At 48.8% G+C, this 16,693-nt stretch overlaps 1 protein-coding gene and 1 gene segment (V, D, J or C); one reads left to right on the top strand and one right to left on the bottom strand.

Moving 5' to 3' along the window:
* Positions 1–16,693, top strand: part of LOC115086821 — a 329,113-nt gene that overhangs the window by 146,855 nt on the left and 165,565 nt on the right.
* Positions 1–16,693, bottom strand: part of LOC115086813 (gastrula zinc finger protein XlCGF57.1-like) — a 44,938-nt gene that overhangs the window by 22,015 nt on the left and 6,230 nt on the right. Inside the window, exons 3-4 of the mRNA XM_029593185.1 lie at positions 8,866–8,979; positions 1,762–1,875 (exon numbers count right to left, since the gene is read on the bottom strand). Of these exons, the coding sequence (XP_029449045.1) occupies positions 1,762–1,875; positions 8,866–8,979 (228 nt within the window). The remainder of the gene's footprint in view (positions 1–1,761; positions 1,876–8,865; positions 8,980–16,693) is intronic.

Here is a 16,693-nt window from a genome sequence, read left to right as displayed (position 1 = left end):
ACTACCATCAACCTGAGAGTGAGAGATAAGAGAAAAAAAGAATTTGGAGAAAAGAGTGCAACTACCAAACAGGTACTGGGGAAGCCCAGGGTAGGAGTATCCATCCAGAAATGCTGACCTGTTTTGGGAGGACATGAGAGATGGTAATATTTTATTTTTTAGACTTTTGACAGATCGATTTGCAGCTTTGGTGCACTAATCTTAGGGGCAGATTTAAAAGCCTACGCACGTAAATCCAGGTGGATTTACGCGCGCTGGGCCTATTTTCAAAAGACCCAGTGGCACGCAAAAAGCCCCGAGACGCGTGTAAGTCCTGGGGCATGAAAAAATGGGTGGGGAGGGGGCGTGGCTAGAGGTCTCTGTACGGCTGCTGGGTTGGGGGAATCGCGCATCGGCACTTGGCTGGCACGCGCAACCTACTCCTGCCCAAAGGCAGGCGCAACTTATAAAATAAAGGTTAGGGGGGTTTTAGGTAGGGGAAGGGAATGGGGAAAGCCATTGGGGCTCCCCTAGGGCTCGGCGCGTGCAAGGTGCACTAGTGTGCACCCCCTTGCACGTGCCGACCCCGGATTTTGTAACACACGCGCAGGTTATAAAATCAGGTGTACAATTGTGCGTGCCGGGTTGCGCGCACAAATGTACGCCCTTACGTACATCTTAAAGTCTGGCCCTTAGTATGGTGTTTTTGTCACCAATTTTGTCAGTAAAGATTTTATTTGGAACATCAGAATTGGAGTGAAGAGTGATTTTTGGTGTGCTTGACATGTGAACATAAGAGCTCCCAGAGATAAAACCCTGAGGGCCTTGAAAACTTGCTCCTCCCCCCCCCATATGTAAACCCCGGGACAGTCATGAGGCCTTGTATGGTCTGTGGCCCTCCCCGTGTGCCCAGCATCAGAACAGAATAGGATCTACATACTCATTTCATCACTTAGTAAAGAGCAATAAAGTCAACAAATCTTTAGAGAGGAGAGAAGGGATATAGCAATAATGCCACAAAATGGCCATAAATTGTTCCAGAAAATTGCCACTCCCAGAAGCAGGAGCCTTCCTTTCATGGCAGAGGTTTTCCTACTGGAAAAGCAAGCTGGCACTGTTCTCTGGCAGGATAATTAGCTTGCATTTCTTTTATTACAACAAGTCTCTCATTATTATATAAACTACTGTAGGATAGCTATGATAAGCAATGCTCTGCAAGATTTATACTGCACGGGTCCCATTTAAAATAGCCTGAATTTAGTTTCAAATGTATAAAATTCAAAAGATTCATTGATATGTGCCAGGACATTTGTTGCATTTAATGGTGACACATATTTACTAATGGTTCCAGCAACGTGTGATTTTTGGTTCCAGCAGACTAGACTTGGAGCCTTTTCATATTTACCACCACCTCTGTGGAATAGTTTGCCGACAGACATTTGGCAACAAGAGCGCTGTAAAATTTTTTTAGGAAGAGTCTTAAAACCATATTTTTATGGATGCTTTTAAAAAACTTAGAATGTTAATTTAAATCTTTGTAAATAAATAAATAAAATTGAATTTTACAGTCATTTATAATTAGAGATATTTTAAACTAAAATGGAATAGATTACATACATAAATAAGAGAAGCACATTGAGGCCTCCGCTGTAAGTCATTATAGGGATAAAGGACTCATTAACACAAATCATAAAGGTGCAACAGATGAGGGAGGTCCCTGCCCCAGAGAGCTTGCAATCTATAACAGGAAGGAAAGTTGTCTTGGAGGAATTTTATACTTGCTTGTTACAGGAGAATGCATCTTTTCCGTCAACTCTGATTCTAGAGGGTCGATGAAATGCACTTCTTCCTCTTGTTTAACAGTTACTAAGGATATGGACATTTCAGTCGGATGGTCTGTTATGACAAAATAAACTTTTGTAAGAATTAAAGGAAAATTAGTTTTTACCTGATAATTTTCATTCCTGTAGTACCACGGATTAGTCCAGACCATGGGTTATGCCTCCCTTCCAGCAGGTGGAGACAGAGATAAACTTTAGAGGCACCCACCATAAGCTGTATCTCTTCAGTATTTAGAATATCAAAGCAGAATAAAACTAACAAAGAATCAAGCAAGAATAGAACTTTAATAATCAATTGTTGAACTTGTAAACTGTAGCGTTCCGTCTTAGTATGCTGCAATCACTGAACCAGAAAAATCACGCACACGGACTCGAGATGTACCCGGGTAGGCATCTGGACTGGTCCGTGGTACTACAGGAACGAAAATTAGCAGGTAAGAACTAATTTTCCTTTCCCTGTACGTACCCGGATCAGTCCAAACCATGGGATGTACCAAAGCTTCCCTAAACCGGGTGGGGCCTTGCTAGTCCCAAAATCCTCATGAATTGGAACCTGAATGTCCAGGCGATAGCTGCAAGCGAAAGTGGGCAGCGTTTTCCAAGTCGCGACACCAAATGGCACCCGACCCAAGAGGCTACCTGAGAGCGAACAAAATGGGCTTTCAAGCCCTCTGGAACAGGTTGATCTTTACAAATGTATGCCGACGATTTGGCTTCTTTCAACCAGTGTGCAATCGTTGCCCTTAGATACTTTATGACCTTTCCTGGGACCGCTCCAAAAGACAAACAAATGATCTGAAAGACTAAACAGATTTGTGACTTCCAAATATCGCAACAGAGCTCTTCGAACATCTAGACAACGAAGTTCACATGCATGCGGATCGTCCCTCAGACACGGACTGACTCAAATGAAAGATAGACACCACCTTTGGCAAAAATGATGGAACTGTTCGGAGAGAAACCCCCGAATCAGAAATCCTCAAAAAAGGTTCTCTACAAGAAAGAGCTTGTAATTCTGAAACTCTGCGAGCTGAGCATATAGCCACCAAAAACACCGTTTTCAACGTAAGGTCCTTAACCGTTGCCCGTTTAATAGGTTCAAATGGTTGGTCACATAATACGCGAAGAACCAAATTGAGACTCCATGAAGGACATACTGGACGGACAGGAGGCTTCAAATGCTTGACTACTCTAAGGAAATGCACCACATCTGGATGTGAAGCCACCGAGCTACCAACCAGAGTCCCGAGGGCCGCTACCTGTACCCATAGGGAGTTAAAGGACAAGCCCTTAGAGAAACCATTCTGTAGAAAGGCTAACATCTGAGCAATAGAATTGTCTTTGGGGGGAATCCCTTGCTCACGACACCACGTCTCAAAAACTCTCCACACCCTGATATAAGAGAGAGAAGTAGACGTTTTTCTGACTTGCAACAATGTGGTGATAACTTCCTCAGAGTACCCTTTCTTCCTCAATCTCCTCCTTTCAAAAGCCAGGCCGCTAGATAAAAGCGGTCGGCCTGGTCGAAATATACAGGACCTTGATGGAGAAGATGTGGAATATGCCTGAGATGTAGAGGGCCCTCCACGGCCAGATTGATGAGATCCGCAAACCATGGACGCCTGGGCCACTCTGGAGCCACTAGGATTACCCTTCCTGGGTGAGCGTCTATCCTGCGAAGCACCTTACCCACCAGAGGCCAAGGAGGGAACACATACAGGAGAACTGAGGCTGGCCAGGGAAGTACTAGAGCTTCGACCCCCTCTGTGCCGTGGTCTCTTCTGTGACTGAAGAAGCGAGGCACCTTGGCATTGTCCCTCGTGGCCATCAAGTCCATATGGGGAGTCCCCCCCATCTGCGGTAAATGAGAACCATTGCACAGTCCGAGAGCTCCCACTCTCTGGGATCTATGCACCTTCGACTTAAGAAGTCCGCTTGGATGTTGTCCTTCCCTGGCTATGTGCGAAGCTGCTAGCCTCGCAAGATTGTGCTCTGCCCAAGCCATGAGCATTTCTGCCTCGTCAGCCACAGCCTGACTTTTGGTGCCCCCTTGATGGTTGATATAGGCCACCGCTGTCGCATTGTCGGATAGAACGTGAACCGTCTGATGGCGTAAGAGGGAAAGAAAGTGTTGCAAGGCCAAGTGAACCGCTCTGGTCTCCAGTTGATTTATTGACCATCCGGACTCCTCCGGTGACCAGCTGCCCTGAACTGAATGATACTGGCAAACAGCTCCCCAGCCAGAGACTGGCATCTGTGGTCACCACTATCCAGTTCGGGACTTCCAAGTCCACTTCTCGCGACAGGTTGTCAGGGCAAAGCCACCACCCAAGACTGGACTTGGCGTGATCGGTGAGTGGTAGAGGGAACTGGAAATTCACCGACTTGGGATCCCACCGGGAAAGTAATGCTCGTTGTAAAGGTCTCATATGAGCAAATGCCAAGGGAACCACCTCTAGAGTAGATGCCATCAAGCCTAGACCTAAAGGTAGTCCCAGGCCTTGGGTAGAGGAAGAGCCAACAAGTGACGAACTTGTCCCCATCAGCTTGTTCCGTCGATCCGTGGGGAGAAAAACTTCCGACAGTCGTGTCGAAACGGGCTCCCAGAAATTCCAACGTCTGAGTGGGGACGAGATTGCTCTTGGCCTGACTCATTACCCATCCGAGGGACTCCAATAGTGTGGTCACCTTGTGTATCGCGTCCACACAGCAATCACTCAACTTTGCTCGGATAAACCAATCGTCCAGGTAGAGATGAATGAGAATTCCTTGTCATTGGAGAAACGCAGCAACGACTACCATGACCATGGAGCGGTAGTGAGACCGAAAAACAGAGCGCAGAATTGATAATGCTTTCCCAGGATCATGAAGCGAAGGAACCTTTGCTGATCCTCGTGAATGGGAATGTGCAAATATGCCTCCATCAGATCCAGAGAGGCCAGAAACTCTCCCTTGCATACTGCCGCGAAGACTGACCGCAGGGACTCCATGTGAAAATTAGGTACCTTAAGAGACTTGTTTACCTTTTTGAGGTCCACAATCAGGCGGAAGGATCCCTCCTTCTTTGGCACAACGAAGTAAATGGAGTACCTGCCTGTCCTCTAGTGCTCTGGAAGTACCGGCTTCACAGCTCCGAGAGCTAGAAGACGTTCGAGAGTCTGACGCACAATCTGCCTTTTGGCCTGGGGACCGCAGGGAGACATTAGAAAGAAATCTCGGCGAGGCCGAGCAAATTCCAAAGTACAGCCTCGTTCTATGATGCTTAGCATCCACTGATCGGAAGTAATTATGGCCCATGCCTCGTAAAACCGGGACAGGCGACCCCCAACCCGAGAGATCGATGGATTTGCCGGCCCCATCTCATTGTGTAGACTTGGAGGCAGGGGCGGAGGAGGAAACACCTCTGCACCCTCAAAAGGACGAGGTCCAGGCTTGGGTCTATGCCAATGGTTGCCGATGTCCAGCCGTTTGCTGTCTGTTCTGCCGAAACCTCTGTTGTCCCTGAAAACAACAAGATGTGGAGGGCCTCGGCTTGTCCTCTGGTAACTTGTGAACTTTATTCTCTCTCAGGGACTTGATCAATTGCTCCAAATCATCCCCGAATAAAAGACACCTTTAAAAGGAATAGCTCCGAGCTGAGCCTTGGATGAAACATCCACTGACCAGCTGCGGAGCCACAGGAGCCGCCTCGCCGAAACTGTCGACAACATAGTGCGAGAGGAGGTGCGATGCAGATCATATAGGGCATCCGCCCCGTATGCTACCGCAGCCTCCAACTGCTGCGCCTGTTCTGATTCTCCCAGAGGAAGATCTCTAGTCGCCAGCAACTGCTGAACCCAGAGCAGACTGGCTCGCAGCATATAACTACTACAAATCACCGCCCGGAAACATAGAGCGGACACCTCAAAAATGCGCTTGAGCAACACTTCCAGTTTGTGGTCTTGAAGATCCTTGAGGGCTGTTGAGCCGGCGACCGGAATAGTGGTTCTCTTGACAACAGCCAAAACTGAAGAGTCCACTTTAGGGGACCGAAGTTCCAAAAACTCATCTAACACCGGATAAAGCTTATCCACAGCCCGGCCAACCCTTAGACCAGCCTCCGGAGCTTCCCACTCCCTGGTCACCAGCTGCTGAAGCATAGGATGGACAGGAAATGCCCAGGTCGACGTTCGCAAACCGGCGAGAACCGGGTCCACCAAGTCCTCTTGCGGAGCTTGCGGGGGGAGCTCGACTCCGAGCTCAGCTAGCACTGCCGGTATGAGGGATTCTAGTTTCTACCTCTAGAAAAGATGGACCACCTTCGGGTCATCACCCTCTAAAGGAGTCTGTTTCCCCTGATCGTCATCCAGACCCCCACCCGCGGGGGGAATGGAGAGTCTCTTATATCTGCAGCCACGTGGACCGGAACCTCTGGAGTGGCAGACCGACTTGAAGCCATAGCGTCTTTTAACTTTGCGACCCTCAGAGACGCAGGAACATCGGTATGCTTGGCTACCTTAGGGGGGGGGGGGGTGTTCCTGCGTAGGTCTGACTGGCAAGGCACCACCCTGCAGAGACCTGGAAGCCAAAAAGGCTTTATGCATAAGGAGGACAAAATCTAAAGAAAAAGAATCAGAATCTAAATCCTGATCCCTGTAAAAACAGGGTCCTCCTCTAAAAAACATTCTGATCCTGATCTAAAGTCTCATCAGGCATGGCAGGGACCGGAGACAGCGCTGGGGGAAGCTACCCCTCCCCCACAGCCTGTGCTGCAGCAAAGGTGTTTAGATGGCTGCTGTGCCTGCTCTGAGGGGAAAGGGATCAGCCCATAGCCCTCGAGGATCTGATTGTTTTTGAGCCCCCCCCCCCAGGGTTTATTTACTGCTGCAGACCCTGAAAAAGAGCTGCCCTCCCCTCCAGGGAGGCAGCGAGAGCAAATCCCAGCCCTTAAAAGCCACGCGGCCGATTCTCCACATGCCACAACACCAAGATGGCCACGGCTCAAAAAACATGGCAAAACTGCTCAAATACTTGGCGAATCAGGTGGGTAGGGGTCCTCGAATGCAGCAGACCAAAAAAGAAAAATTTTCAAAAATTTTTTTTTTTTTTACACAGAGCACAGGAACACCACGGGTGAAGAGAGGGACTGGACCACCAGTAATCTCTACCCCGGTTGCTTACCTTGCAGGAGCCCTGCAGGGTTACCAACCCCATCTCCTATAACCTGCTACCAGAGAGGATGACCCTTCAGGGTCTAACAACCCTCTGGGAGGATTACACTGCCTTCTGACAGGAAAACGTCTTCTGGTCTCTTGCTTTCTTTTTAAAACTTGCTTGATTCAATGTTTAAGCTAGTTTACTCTCAGTTAATTTTAATTTGTAAGGGATAGCCTAACCCCAGAAACAGGGCAAGACTGCAGGAATTGCACTACCACCTCCTGCTGGAGACAGAGAAATACTGAAGGGATGCAGGAGGTACACCGGGTTCAGTGAGGGTGCCTCTAAAGTTTATCTCTGCCTCCACCTGCTGGAAGGGAGGCATAACCCATGGTCTGGACTGATCCAGGTATGTACAGAGAACAGTGAAGTCCTAATTCTTCTACTAGATATGGAAATGGATTTTATAACTCCAGTCATTTGCATTTAATGACATGCTTTCCATTGCCTTACATTCAGAGCAATGCTGGGGCAAGCTCCAAAGTATCTTCAGGATGGCTTAAAATTATATGGATATCCAACAATACACCAAAACAGCGAACTGCTATTAATCAAACAAAAATCAAGAGCAAAAGCTCTGTCGCTGGACAATTAAATAAATTTTTTTGAAAATGTAATATTATTTTTCTAGTGTTTTTGATTGAAATAAATACCTACACTATCCAATGGGAAAAAATTTTTGTGTGTTTATGTGATTTATAAAAAAATATATAATGGAGTCAGAGAAAGGTTTCATACTAGTGTAGGTGCCCTGCACCTCTGTAAGGTGAACATATAATCATCAACCTTCCTCCTCCTCCTCGATAAACTTATAATATAATTTTTTTAAAAAGAATTTTTTATATGTCTGCTTGTGTTATCCCTGAAAACACCTACAGGATTCTTCCGTGGCAGTCTAATTTTTTAAATGCAATGCTGCAAACTAGTTACTCAGTACTACTCAACGAGAATGCTAATAAAGGGTGTAACATAGAGGAACATGGACACACCAACCAAAAACGGGGAAGTCTGTTTTTACACCCTTTATTAGCATTCTCGTTGAGTAGTACTGAGTAACTAGTTTGCAGCATTGCATTTAAAAAATTAGACTGCCACGGAAGAATCCTGTAGGTGTTTTCAGGGATAACACAAGCAGACATATAAAAAATTCTTTTTAAAAAAATTATATTATAAGTTTATCGAGGAGGAGGAGGAAGGTTGATGATTATATGTTCACCTTACAGAGGTGCAGGGCACCTACACTAGTATGAAACCTTTCTCTGACTCCATTATATATTTTTTTATAAATCACATAAACACAAAAAAAATTTTTTCCATTGGATAGTGTAGGTATTTATTTCAATCAAAAACACTAGAAAAATAATATTAAAATTATATGGGCCTGATAGGACACTAAGATCAGAGCCACAGACACGGTTAATGGTTCCATCCATTAAAGACTATCCAGGACTAGAAATAGGGCCTTCTTCTGTGCGGCACCAGGGTTATGGAATAAAATGCCTAATAACCTGTGATTTATTGAAGATTATGGCTTGTTTAAAGAGAATCTTAAGACCTGGTGGTTTGTTCTAGCTTTTCCAGAAGATTCAAATTGAAGGTTTACTGGTTGAATATAGTATTTGAAGATGTATGAATAGGAGATTGGAGTGGATATTGTATAGGGTGGGAGGAATGATAGTTGCTTTACATTATTGTTGACTGTAATTTGGGAAGAGATACTAGTATTTGTTTTACTAAGTTTATGTTAAATTATGTTGGTGCTATGCCATGAACCCATTTGGCAAGAAAGCATGTAAGAAATAAATATTATTTTAAAATTCAAAACTTTTAAATCAGTAACATTACTTACCAATAGTGGAGTCATTAATATTTTCTTTTTCCTCCCAGTCATGGTGCTGAGTGAAATATTTCCCATCATGATGTTTAACTCTGATTAGAACATCTGGGTTAACAATTGAAAAACCTGTTAATAAAAAGAGAATTACCCTTTAAAAGTCCTTTGCTGTAGAGTCATCCAGTGCAGGATTTGTGATGATTGGGTGAGTTTCAGAGAGGCAAATCCTCCCTCCTGTTCCCATATAAGCAGATTCAGGTGTATAGCAGAGACAGGAAAATTGGTTCTTACCTGCTAATTTTCGTTCCTGTAGTACCACGGATCAGTCCAGACTCCTGGGTTATTCATCCCTGCCAGCATAAGCTGGCACTGCCTCATAGGCCCCAGTGCCACCTGCAGTTCCTCAGTACAGATCTGTACCCAAGCATAAAGCAGAAAAGACCCACATAAAAAACTCACAATGCAAACATATGGTAAAACCATGAAAGGTATATCAAACAGAACTGAAGTCATAAACCAATCCAGAGCTGAGCGGGCGACTCTCCACCTCTTAGAAAACGGGCGGGTTCTGGACTGATCCATGGTACTACAGGAATGAAAATTAGCAGATAAGAACCAAAGTTTCCTTTCCCTGTACGTACCCGAATCAGTCCAGACTCCTGGGATGTACCAAAGCCTTTTACTTAGGGTGGGACCTGGAGAGTCCCGCTCGCAGAACACTCTTGCCAAATGAAAGAGAACCGGAATCTCCCACATCCAAACGATAGTGTCACGCAAAAGTATGCAACGACTTCCAAGTCGCTGCTCTGCAAATCTCCTGAGGAGACACCAACTGCGCCTCCACCCAGGAGGTAGCCTGTGATCGCAAGAATGAGCACGTAAACCATACGGAATCACCTTGCTGGCCGTAATGTACTGGAAGCAATTGCAGCTTTAGAAGCATTAAAACCTTGTCTCTCGCCATTCCACAAACAAAGAGGTGGTCGGACCATCTGAAATTATTCATCATCTCGAGATAGCGCAATAGAGCTCGATGAACATCTAACAGTTTGAGCTCTTTCGCATGCGGAATGGAAACATCGACAGATGGAAATTCTGGAAGCTCGATCATCTGGTTTACATGAAAAGCGGAAACCACTTTAGTTAAAAACGAAGGCAGTGTCCTCAATGAAACCCCCAAATCCAATATCTGAAGGAAGGGATCCAGACAGGACAACGCTCGTAATTCCGAAATCTGCCTAGCAGAACATATCGCTACTAGAAAAAACTACTTAGAGAGAGTCAAGTCCTTCAGCGTTGCTCTCCGGAGAGGCTCAAAAGATGCTGCACACAAACCTTGGAGGACAGATTAGGGTTCCAGGATGGACAAACTCTACTGACCTGAGGTAACATTTCTCGTTCCTCTGAGGAACCTGATAACATCCGGATGAGCCAAAACAGTGGAGTCCCCAATATTGCCACGGAGACAGCCTAAGGCTGCCACTTGAACTCTAAGGGAGCTAGTAGACAAACCTTTGGCAAAACTGTCTTGCAGGAAGAACAAAACAGACAATGGAGGACTGGAGGGCGCGGATTCTATGAGCAGCACACCAAGTCTCGAACACATTCCATACGCGAACGTAAGCCAGATTAGTGGATTTCCTCCTGGCTTGCAATAAAGTGGTGACGACCGATTCCGAATAACCTCTACACCGCCTCTCAAAAGCCAAGCCGCTACACAAAAAAGTGATCGGCCTGGCTGAAAATATTGGACCCTGACGAAGTAGGCCCAGCAGATGACTGAAACGAATCGGACCAACCACCACAGGTTGATGAGATCCACAAACCACGGACGCCGCAGCCACTCCGGAGCGAACAATATCACTTCTCCGCAATGTTTTTCTATGCGACGCAACACCTTGCCCACTAACGGCCAAGGAGGGAACACGAAGTAGAACCCCCTGAGGCCAAGGCAGAACCAGAGCATTGACGTCCTCATCCCTGTGTTGTTGACATCAACTGAAGAAGCGAAATGCTTTGGATTTTGACGAGTTGCCATTAAATCCACGTGAGGGGATCCCCAAACGTCACCTGATAAGCCACATCACCACGTCCGATAATTCCCACTTGCCTGGATCTAACTGAGTCCGACTTAGGAAATCCGCTTGAACATTTTCGACCCCAGCTATGTGAGATGCAGCTATCCCTTCCGCCCAATGCATTAAGACTCTCACCTCTCAGGCTACTGCCTGAGAGGTGAGAGTCTTGGTGCCACCCTGCCAATTGATATATGCCACTGTTGTCGCATTGTTGGAAAGAATCCTCACCGACCATCCTTTCACTACCGGCAAGAACTACCTCAAGGCTAGACAGATCACCCTGGTCCCCAAAAGGTTGATAGAACACGCAGATACTCTCGCAGACCCTGGACCAATCTATGCTGACAAACGGCTTCCCCAGCCACATAGATTGGCATCTGTAGTAACTATCATCCAGTCCACCCCGCGAAGGAGATTGGGAGTGTGGAGCCACCAAGCTAGACTGTCTCTGGCCATGCCCTCGGGAGGCAATGGCAAGTGAAATTCCTCCGAGATTAGTTTCCACAGCACCAAAAGCATCCTCTGCAACAGCCTCATATGGAAAAACGCCCACGGAACCAATTCGAAATTTGAAGTCATGGAGCCTAGAACATTAAATAATCCCACACCTTGGGAACTTGCAGGTTCAACAACCGGCTGATCCAATTCTGCAGATTGAGCACTCGGTCTTTCGAAAGATACACCCTGCCGAGCGTCGAACTGAGCGCCCAAGTATTCCAAGGACTGAGTCGGGGACGAATGACTCCCTGCCAGGTTTACTACCCAGCTGAGAGACTGAAGAAAGGAAAATTGGTTCTTACCTGCTAATTTTCGCTCCTGTAATATCACAGATCAGCCCAGACCAATGGGTTATGCACTCCCACCAGCAGATGGAGGCAGAGAACAAACTTTGAGGCACTGCTATATATACCAAGTGTGCCACCTGAAGCTCCTCAGTATTGATCCAGCGAGCCAAGGAGGCCTTCTCACCCTTCTTCGGACCCCCAAACAAAACGAAAAGATGGTCCGATCTCCGAAGAGTTAGTGACCTTCAAATAAAAAAGGAGAACCCAGTGAACGTCTAGAAGATGAAGGTCTCTTCCCAAAGCAGAGTCATGAAACCATTCAGGGAAACCTGGCAACTCCACAGTCTGAATGACATGGAAGGCAGATACCACTTTAGGCAAAAAGGAGGGCACCGTACACAGAGACACTATCAGTCGAAATATGCAGGAAGGGAACCCTACAGGACAGGGCCTGCAATTCTGATATTCGCCTAGCAGAACAAATGGCCACTAAGAACACCATCTTTAATGTAAGGTCCTTTAAGGAGGCGCGTCCCAGAGCACCTGAAGTACCAGGTTAAGATTCCATTCCGGGCCCAACTTGCGAATCGGAGGACGGAGATACTTTACCCCCTTTCAGGAAACGGACTACGTCCGGGTGGCTGGCCAGGGGCCTGCCACCATTCCGACCTCTGAGACATCCTAGGCCCGAAACCTGAACCCGCAGGGAATTATAAGCCAAGCCTTTGGACAACCCCTGTTGCAGAAACGCCAAGACCTGAGGAATAGTTACCAAACACAGCACCCTCCCTTGCTGATCACACCAGGTTTCAAACACCTTCCATATCCGGACATAAGCCATAGAAATCAAGGGCCGCCTGGCCCGAGGTAGGGTAGAAATCACCTGTTCGGAGTACCCCTTCATTCGTAACCACCACCTCTCAAAAGCTAGGCCGCAAGAGAGAAGCGAACCTCCCAATCCAAAAAGATGGGACCTTGGTGCAAGAGGCCCGGCAGATGAACCAGGCACAACGGGCCGTCGGCTGCCAGCCGGACCAGATCCGCAAACCAAGGCCGCCGTAGCCACTCCAGGGCCACCAGGATTACTGGACTGGGATGATCCTCTATGCACCGCAGGTCTTGTCCAATCAACGGCCAAGGAGGGAAAACATACAGGAGGATTCCAGTTGGCCACATGCAGACTAGGGCGTCTATTCCCACCATCACAACTTCCTTCTTTTGGCTGAAGAACCGATCCGTCTTTGTTGATGCGGGTCGCCATGAGGTCCAGCTTGGGGGGGGGGGGGCTCCCCATCTGGTATAAATGTAAATCCAAGCCTCCCGGGACAGTTCTCACTCCCTGGGGTCCAGTTGCTGATGGCTAAGGAAGTCCGCCTGTACTTTGTCTACACCTGCCACGTGAGAGGCTGCGATTTCTTCCAGATGAAGCTCAGCCCAAGCAAACAGGAGATAAGCCTCCTGTGCCACGGCCAGACTCCTGGTTCCTCACTGGCGACTGAGGTAGGACACCATAGTGGCATTGTCCGAGAAGACGTGAACCATTCTCCCCGCACTAGGGACGAGAATGCTACCAATGCCTTGAGGATTGCTCTCATCTCCAGGCGATTGATGGACCATGACCGTTCGGGCAGGGACCAGATACCCTGAGCCGCATGACCCAGGCATACCGCTCCCCAGCCCTGGAGGCTCACATCTGTCGACACGATCCCCCAATCCGGGACGTCGAGGGGCATCCCCTTTTGTAAGTTGGCTTCTGACAGCCATCACTCCAGGCTGGACCTGGTCTGCTGCGACAACGGCAAAGGTAACTGGTACTGCTTCGACACCGGGTTCCACCGAGACAGTAGTTCCCTCTGCAACGGTCTCAGGTGAGCGAATGCCCAAAGAACCAATTCCAGTGTCGATGCCATAGAACCCAAGACTTGCAGATAGTTCCACACTCTGGGGATCGGGAGATGTTAGTAGAAGATGCACTTGATGCTGCAGCTTGTACATCCTGTCTTTTGTAAGGAACACCCTGCCCAGGAAGGTGTCGAAACGAGATGCCAAGTATTCCAGGGACTGTGACAGAGTCAAATGACTCTTCGCCTCGTTGATCACCCAACCTAGGGACTGGAGACAATGGGTCACCCGGTGTACCGCCTGCACACAGTCCTCTTCCAAATTGGCTCGAATCAGCCAATCGTTGAGGTACGGGTGAACCATCACCCTTCCTTCCTGAGGGCAGCTGCCACCATGACCATCACCCTGGTAAAGGTGCCGTTGCCAGGCCGAATGTCAGTGCCCGGAACTGGAAATGTTGACCTAGAATCTTGAAACGCAAGAACTTCCAGTGATCGCTGCGAATTGGGATGTGTAGGTATGCCTCGGTGAGATCCAAGGAGGTGAGGAATTCTCCCTTCCAGACTGCTGCGATGACAGTTTGAAGAGACTCCATTCAAAAGCGGGAGACCTTTAGGCTGCGATTCACCTTCTGCAGGTCTAGAATGGTGTGGAATGTGCCCTCTTTTTTGGGAACCACAAAATAAATGGAATACCGCCCCTTTCCCTGCTCGTCTGGTGGCACGGGGACAATGGCATTCAGGTCCAGCAATCTGTGTAGGATGTCTTCCACCGCGGCCCACTTGTTGCGGGAAACACAGCGCGATTCCAGGAAGGCATCCATGAGAGACCGAGAAAATTCTAAGGCGTAACCATCCTTGATCACATCCAGCACCCAGCGATCGGAGGTGATCCTGGCCCACTCCTCGTAAAAATGGGAAAACCTGCCCCCGATCATCCCGCACGAGGGGTGGACGGGCCTGACTTCATTGGGCAGGTTTACCAGTTCCAGCCCCCAGCCTCCTCTTGCAGGGCGGCTGGCGCCATGAAAGAACTGTGGACAAGAAGTGGACTATCTGGCACCAGAGAAGGGAGCACTCCTCCCTGACCTGACTTTTTGGGAATCCTGAAAACAGGTCTGAGGAGCGAAGGACTTCTTAAAAGGCTTCCTATCTTCAGGCAGCTTATTGCCTTTGGATTCCCCCAGAGATTTCATCAGCTGGTCCAAGTACTCTCCAAACAGAAACTTCGCCCGAAAGGGAAGGTTACATAATTGCGACTTAGAGGAAGCATCCGCTGTCCAATTGTGGAGCCACAGGAGTCGCCAAGTCGCCACTGATGAAATCATGGTCCGGGCAGCCGTACACACCAGGTCATATAAGGCATCCGCCACATAGGCGACCACTACTTCCAGACGGGCCGCCTGAGATGTGGACAGTACACCTGAGGATGCCATTTCCTGTGCTTCTAAATCCAACATAAACACACCCGCTGCATCATGCTCGCACACTCCGCCGCCCGAAGGCCCAAGGAGGAGACCTCGAACAAGCGTTTCAGATGCAATTCCAGCTTGCGGTCTTGCATGTCCCTAAGTGCCGCAGCCCCTGCCACCGGGATGGTAGTCTTCTTAGTGACTGCTGATACCACCGCGTCCACCTTAGGGACCTTAAGACGTTCCAAATGCTCATCCAGTAGCGGATACAATTTTTGCATAGCTCGGCCGACCTTAAGACCTGCGTCCGAGACTCCCACTCACGACTGATGAGCTTCTGAATCTTCTTCGGGATGGGAAAAGCGCTAGGCGGACCCCGGAGGCCATCCAGGACCGGGTTCACCCCGTCACTATCGGAATTTTCCAGAGAGAGTTTGACCCTTAATTCCTCCAGCACCTGGGGAATAAGGGGCCGCATCTCCTTCCTCCTGAACAGCTGTACTACGCGGGGATCGTCTCCTTCCGAGCCAGGATCCACCTGACCCTGATCACCATCGACCGCATCCAGGTCCGGGGAGACCTCCTCCTGGTAGTCAGTGATGTCCCTCGGGGGAGGTAGGGCCTCATCCCCCAGCGAGTCGTCCGAGCCATCCAAATCCTCCCGCGCCAGCACTGAGCGGTAAGTACGATTGTCCGCTCATAGATAGGGATGCTTAGGGGCCCCCCCACACTCCCTTCCTGGGATCTGCGCTTCGCTAACTTCCTTGCCAGGAATGCCTCATGCAAGAGGAGCACAAATTCCGGCGAAAAACCGCCCGGGCCAGTTTCATCACTGCTAGAGTCTGACTCCGCGTCCCTCAAGTCCTCCTGCCTCGGCTCCCGCACCGCGGAAGACAGCAGAGGTGGGTCATCCTGGGAATCTTTTCCCACCGGGGGAGCAGAGGTCCTACCTTTGGACCCAGCCCCTGAGCCTGACCCGCGAGCGGCCTCTTCGGCTTAGAGCCCTTAGCTGAGGAACCTACACCCTCCCATAGCACACGTAGTGTAAAGTGAGAGGGGGTTCAAATAGGCAGACCATACCCCTCAAGCCTTGCAGGGCTCCACCAAAGGCTTTTCTGCCATTGTCCCACTCAAAAAACACCCCAAGGGGACTTTCCCGGGGTGGGGGGGGGGGGGAATTAAGTGCTGCCTCAGAAGACTAATCTTCCCCAGCAAATTCAGGCCCAGCACCACTAAACTTAAATCAACCAGAAGAAGAAATTAACTGTCCCCAAAGGGTTACTTTTCTGAATTGGCAGGCACGGAGAGGGAGCCTTCGGGCCATTGAAGGAGCCAGTTCCCTGGCTATCAGGGGCCCCCGGAACCAACTAGCTAGCACTGTCAGGGGTATCCGACCCCCCGTTTGCCCGGCTCTACCCAAGGGATGGTCCAGAAAACTGAACCTGGCACCTCGAGGAGCAAGAATCCAAACCCAGCTCAGAGCTGCAGGTATGCACCACCATCTGCTGGAGACAAATACAGAGTAACTGCAGGTGGCACACTTGGTATACAGTAGTGCCTCAAAGTTTGTTCTCTGCCTCCATTTGCTGGTGGGCGTGCATAACCCACTGGTCTGGACTGATCTGGGTATGTTAAGGAAAGAGAGTTTCCCATTTTTCCCTGATAAGCCAATCGTCCAGATCTGGGTGCACCAGGACTCCCTCCTTCCGAAGCACCGCTGCTACCAC

This window comes from Rhinatrema bivittatum, chromosome 1 (genome assembly GCF_901001135.1).
Source record: "Rhinatrema bivittatum chromosome 1, aRhiBiv1.1, whole genome shotgun sequence".
In the NCBI taxonomy this organism is placed as follows: domain Eukaryota; kingdom Metazoa; phylum Chordata; class Amphibia; order Gymnophiona; family Rhinatrematidae; genus Rhinatrema; species Rhinatrema bivittatum.
This window is presented reverse-complemented; position numbering and strand designations above follow the sequence as displayed.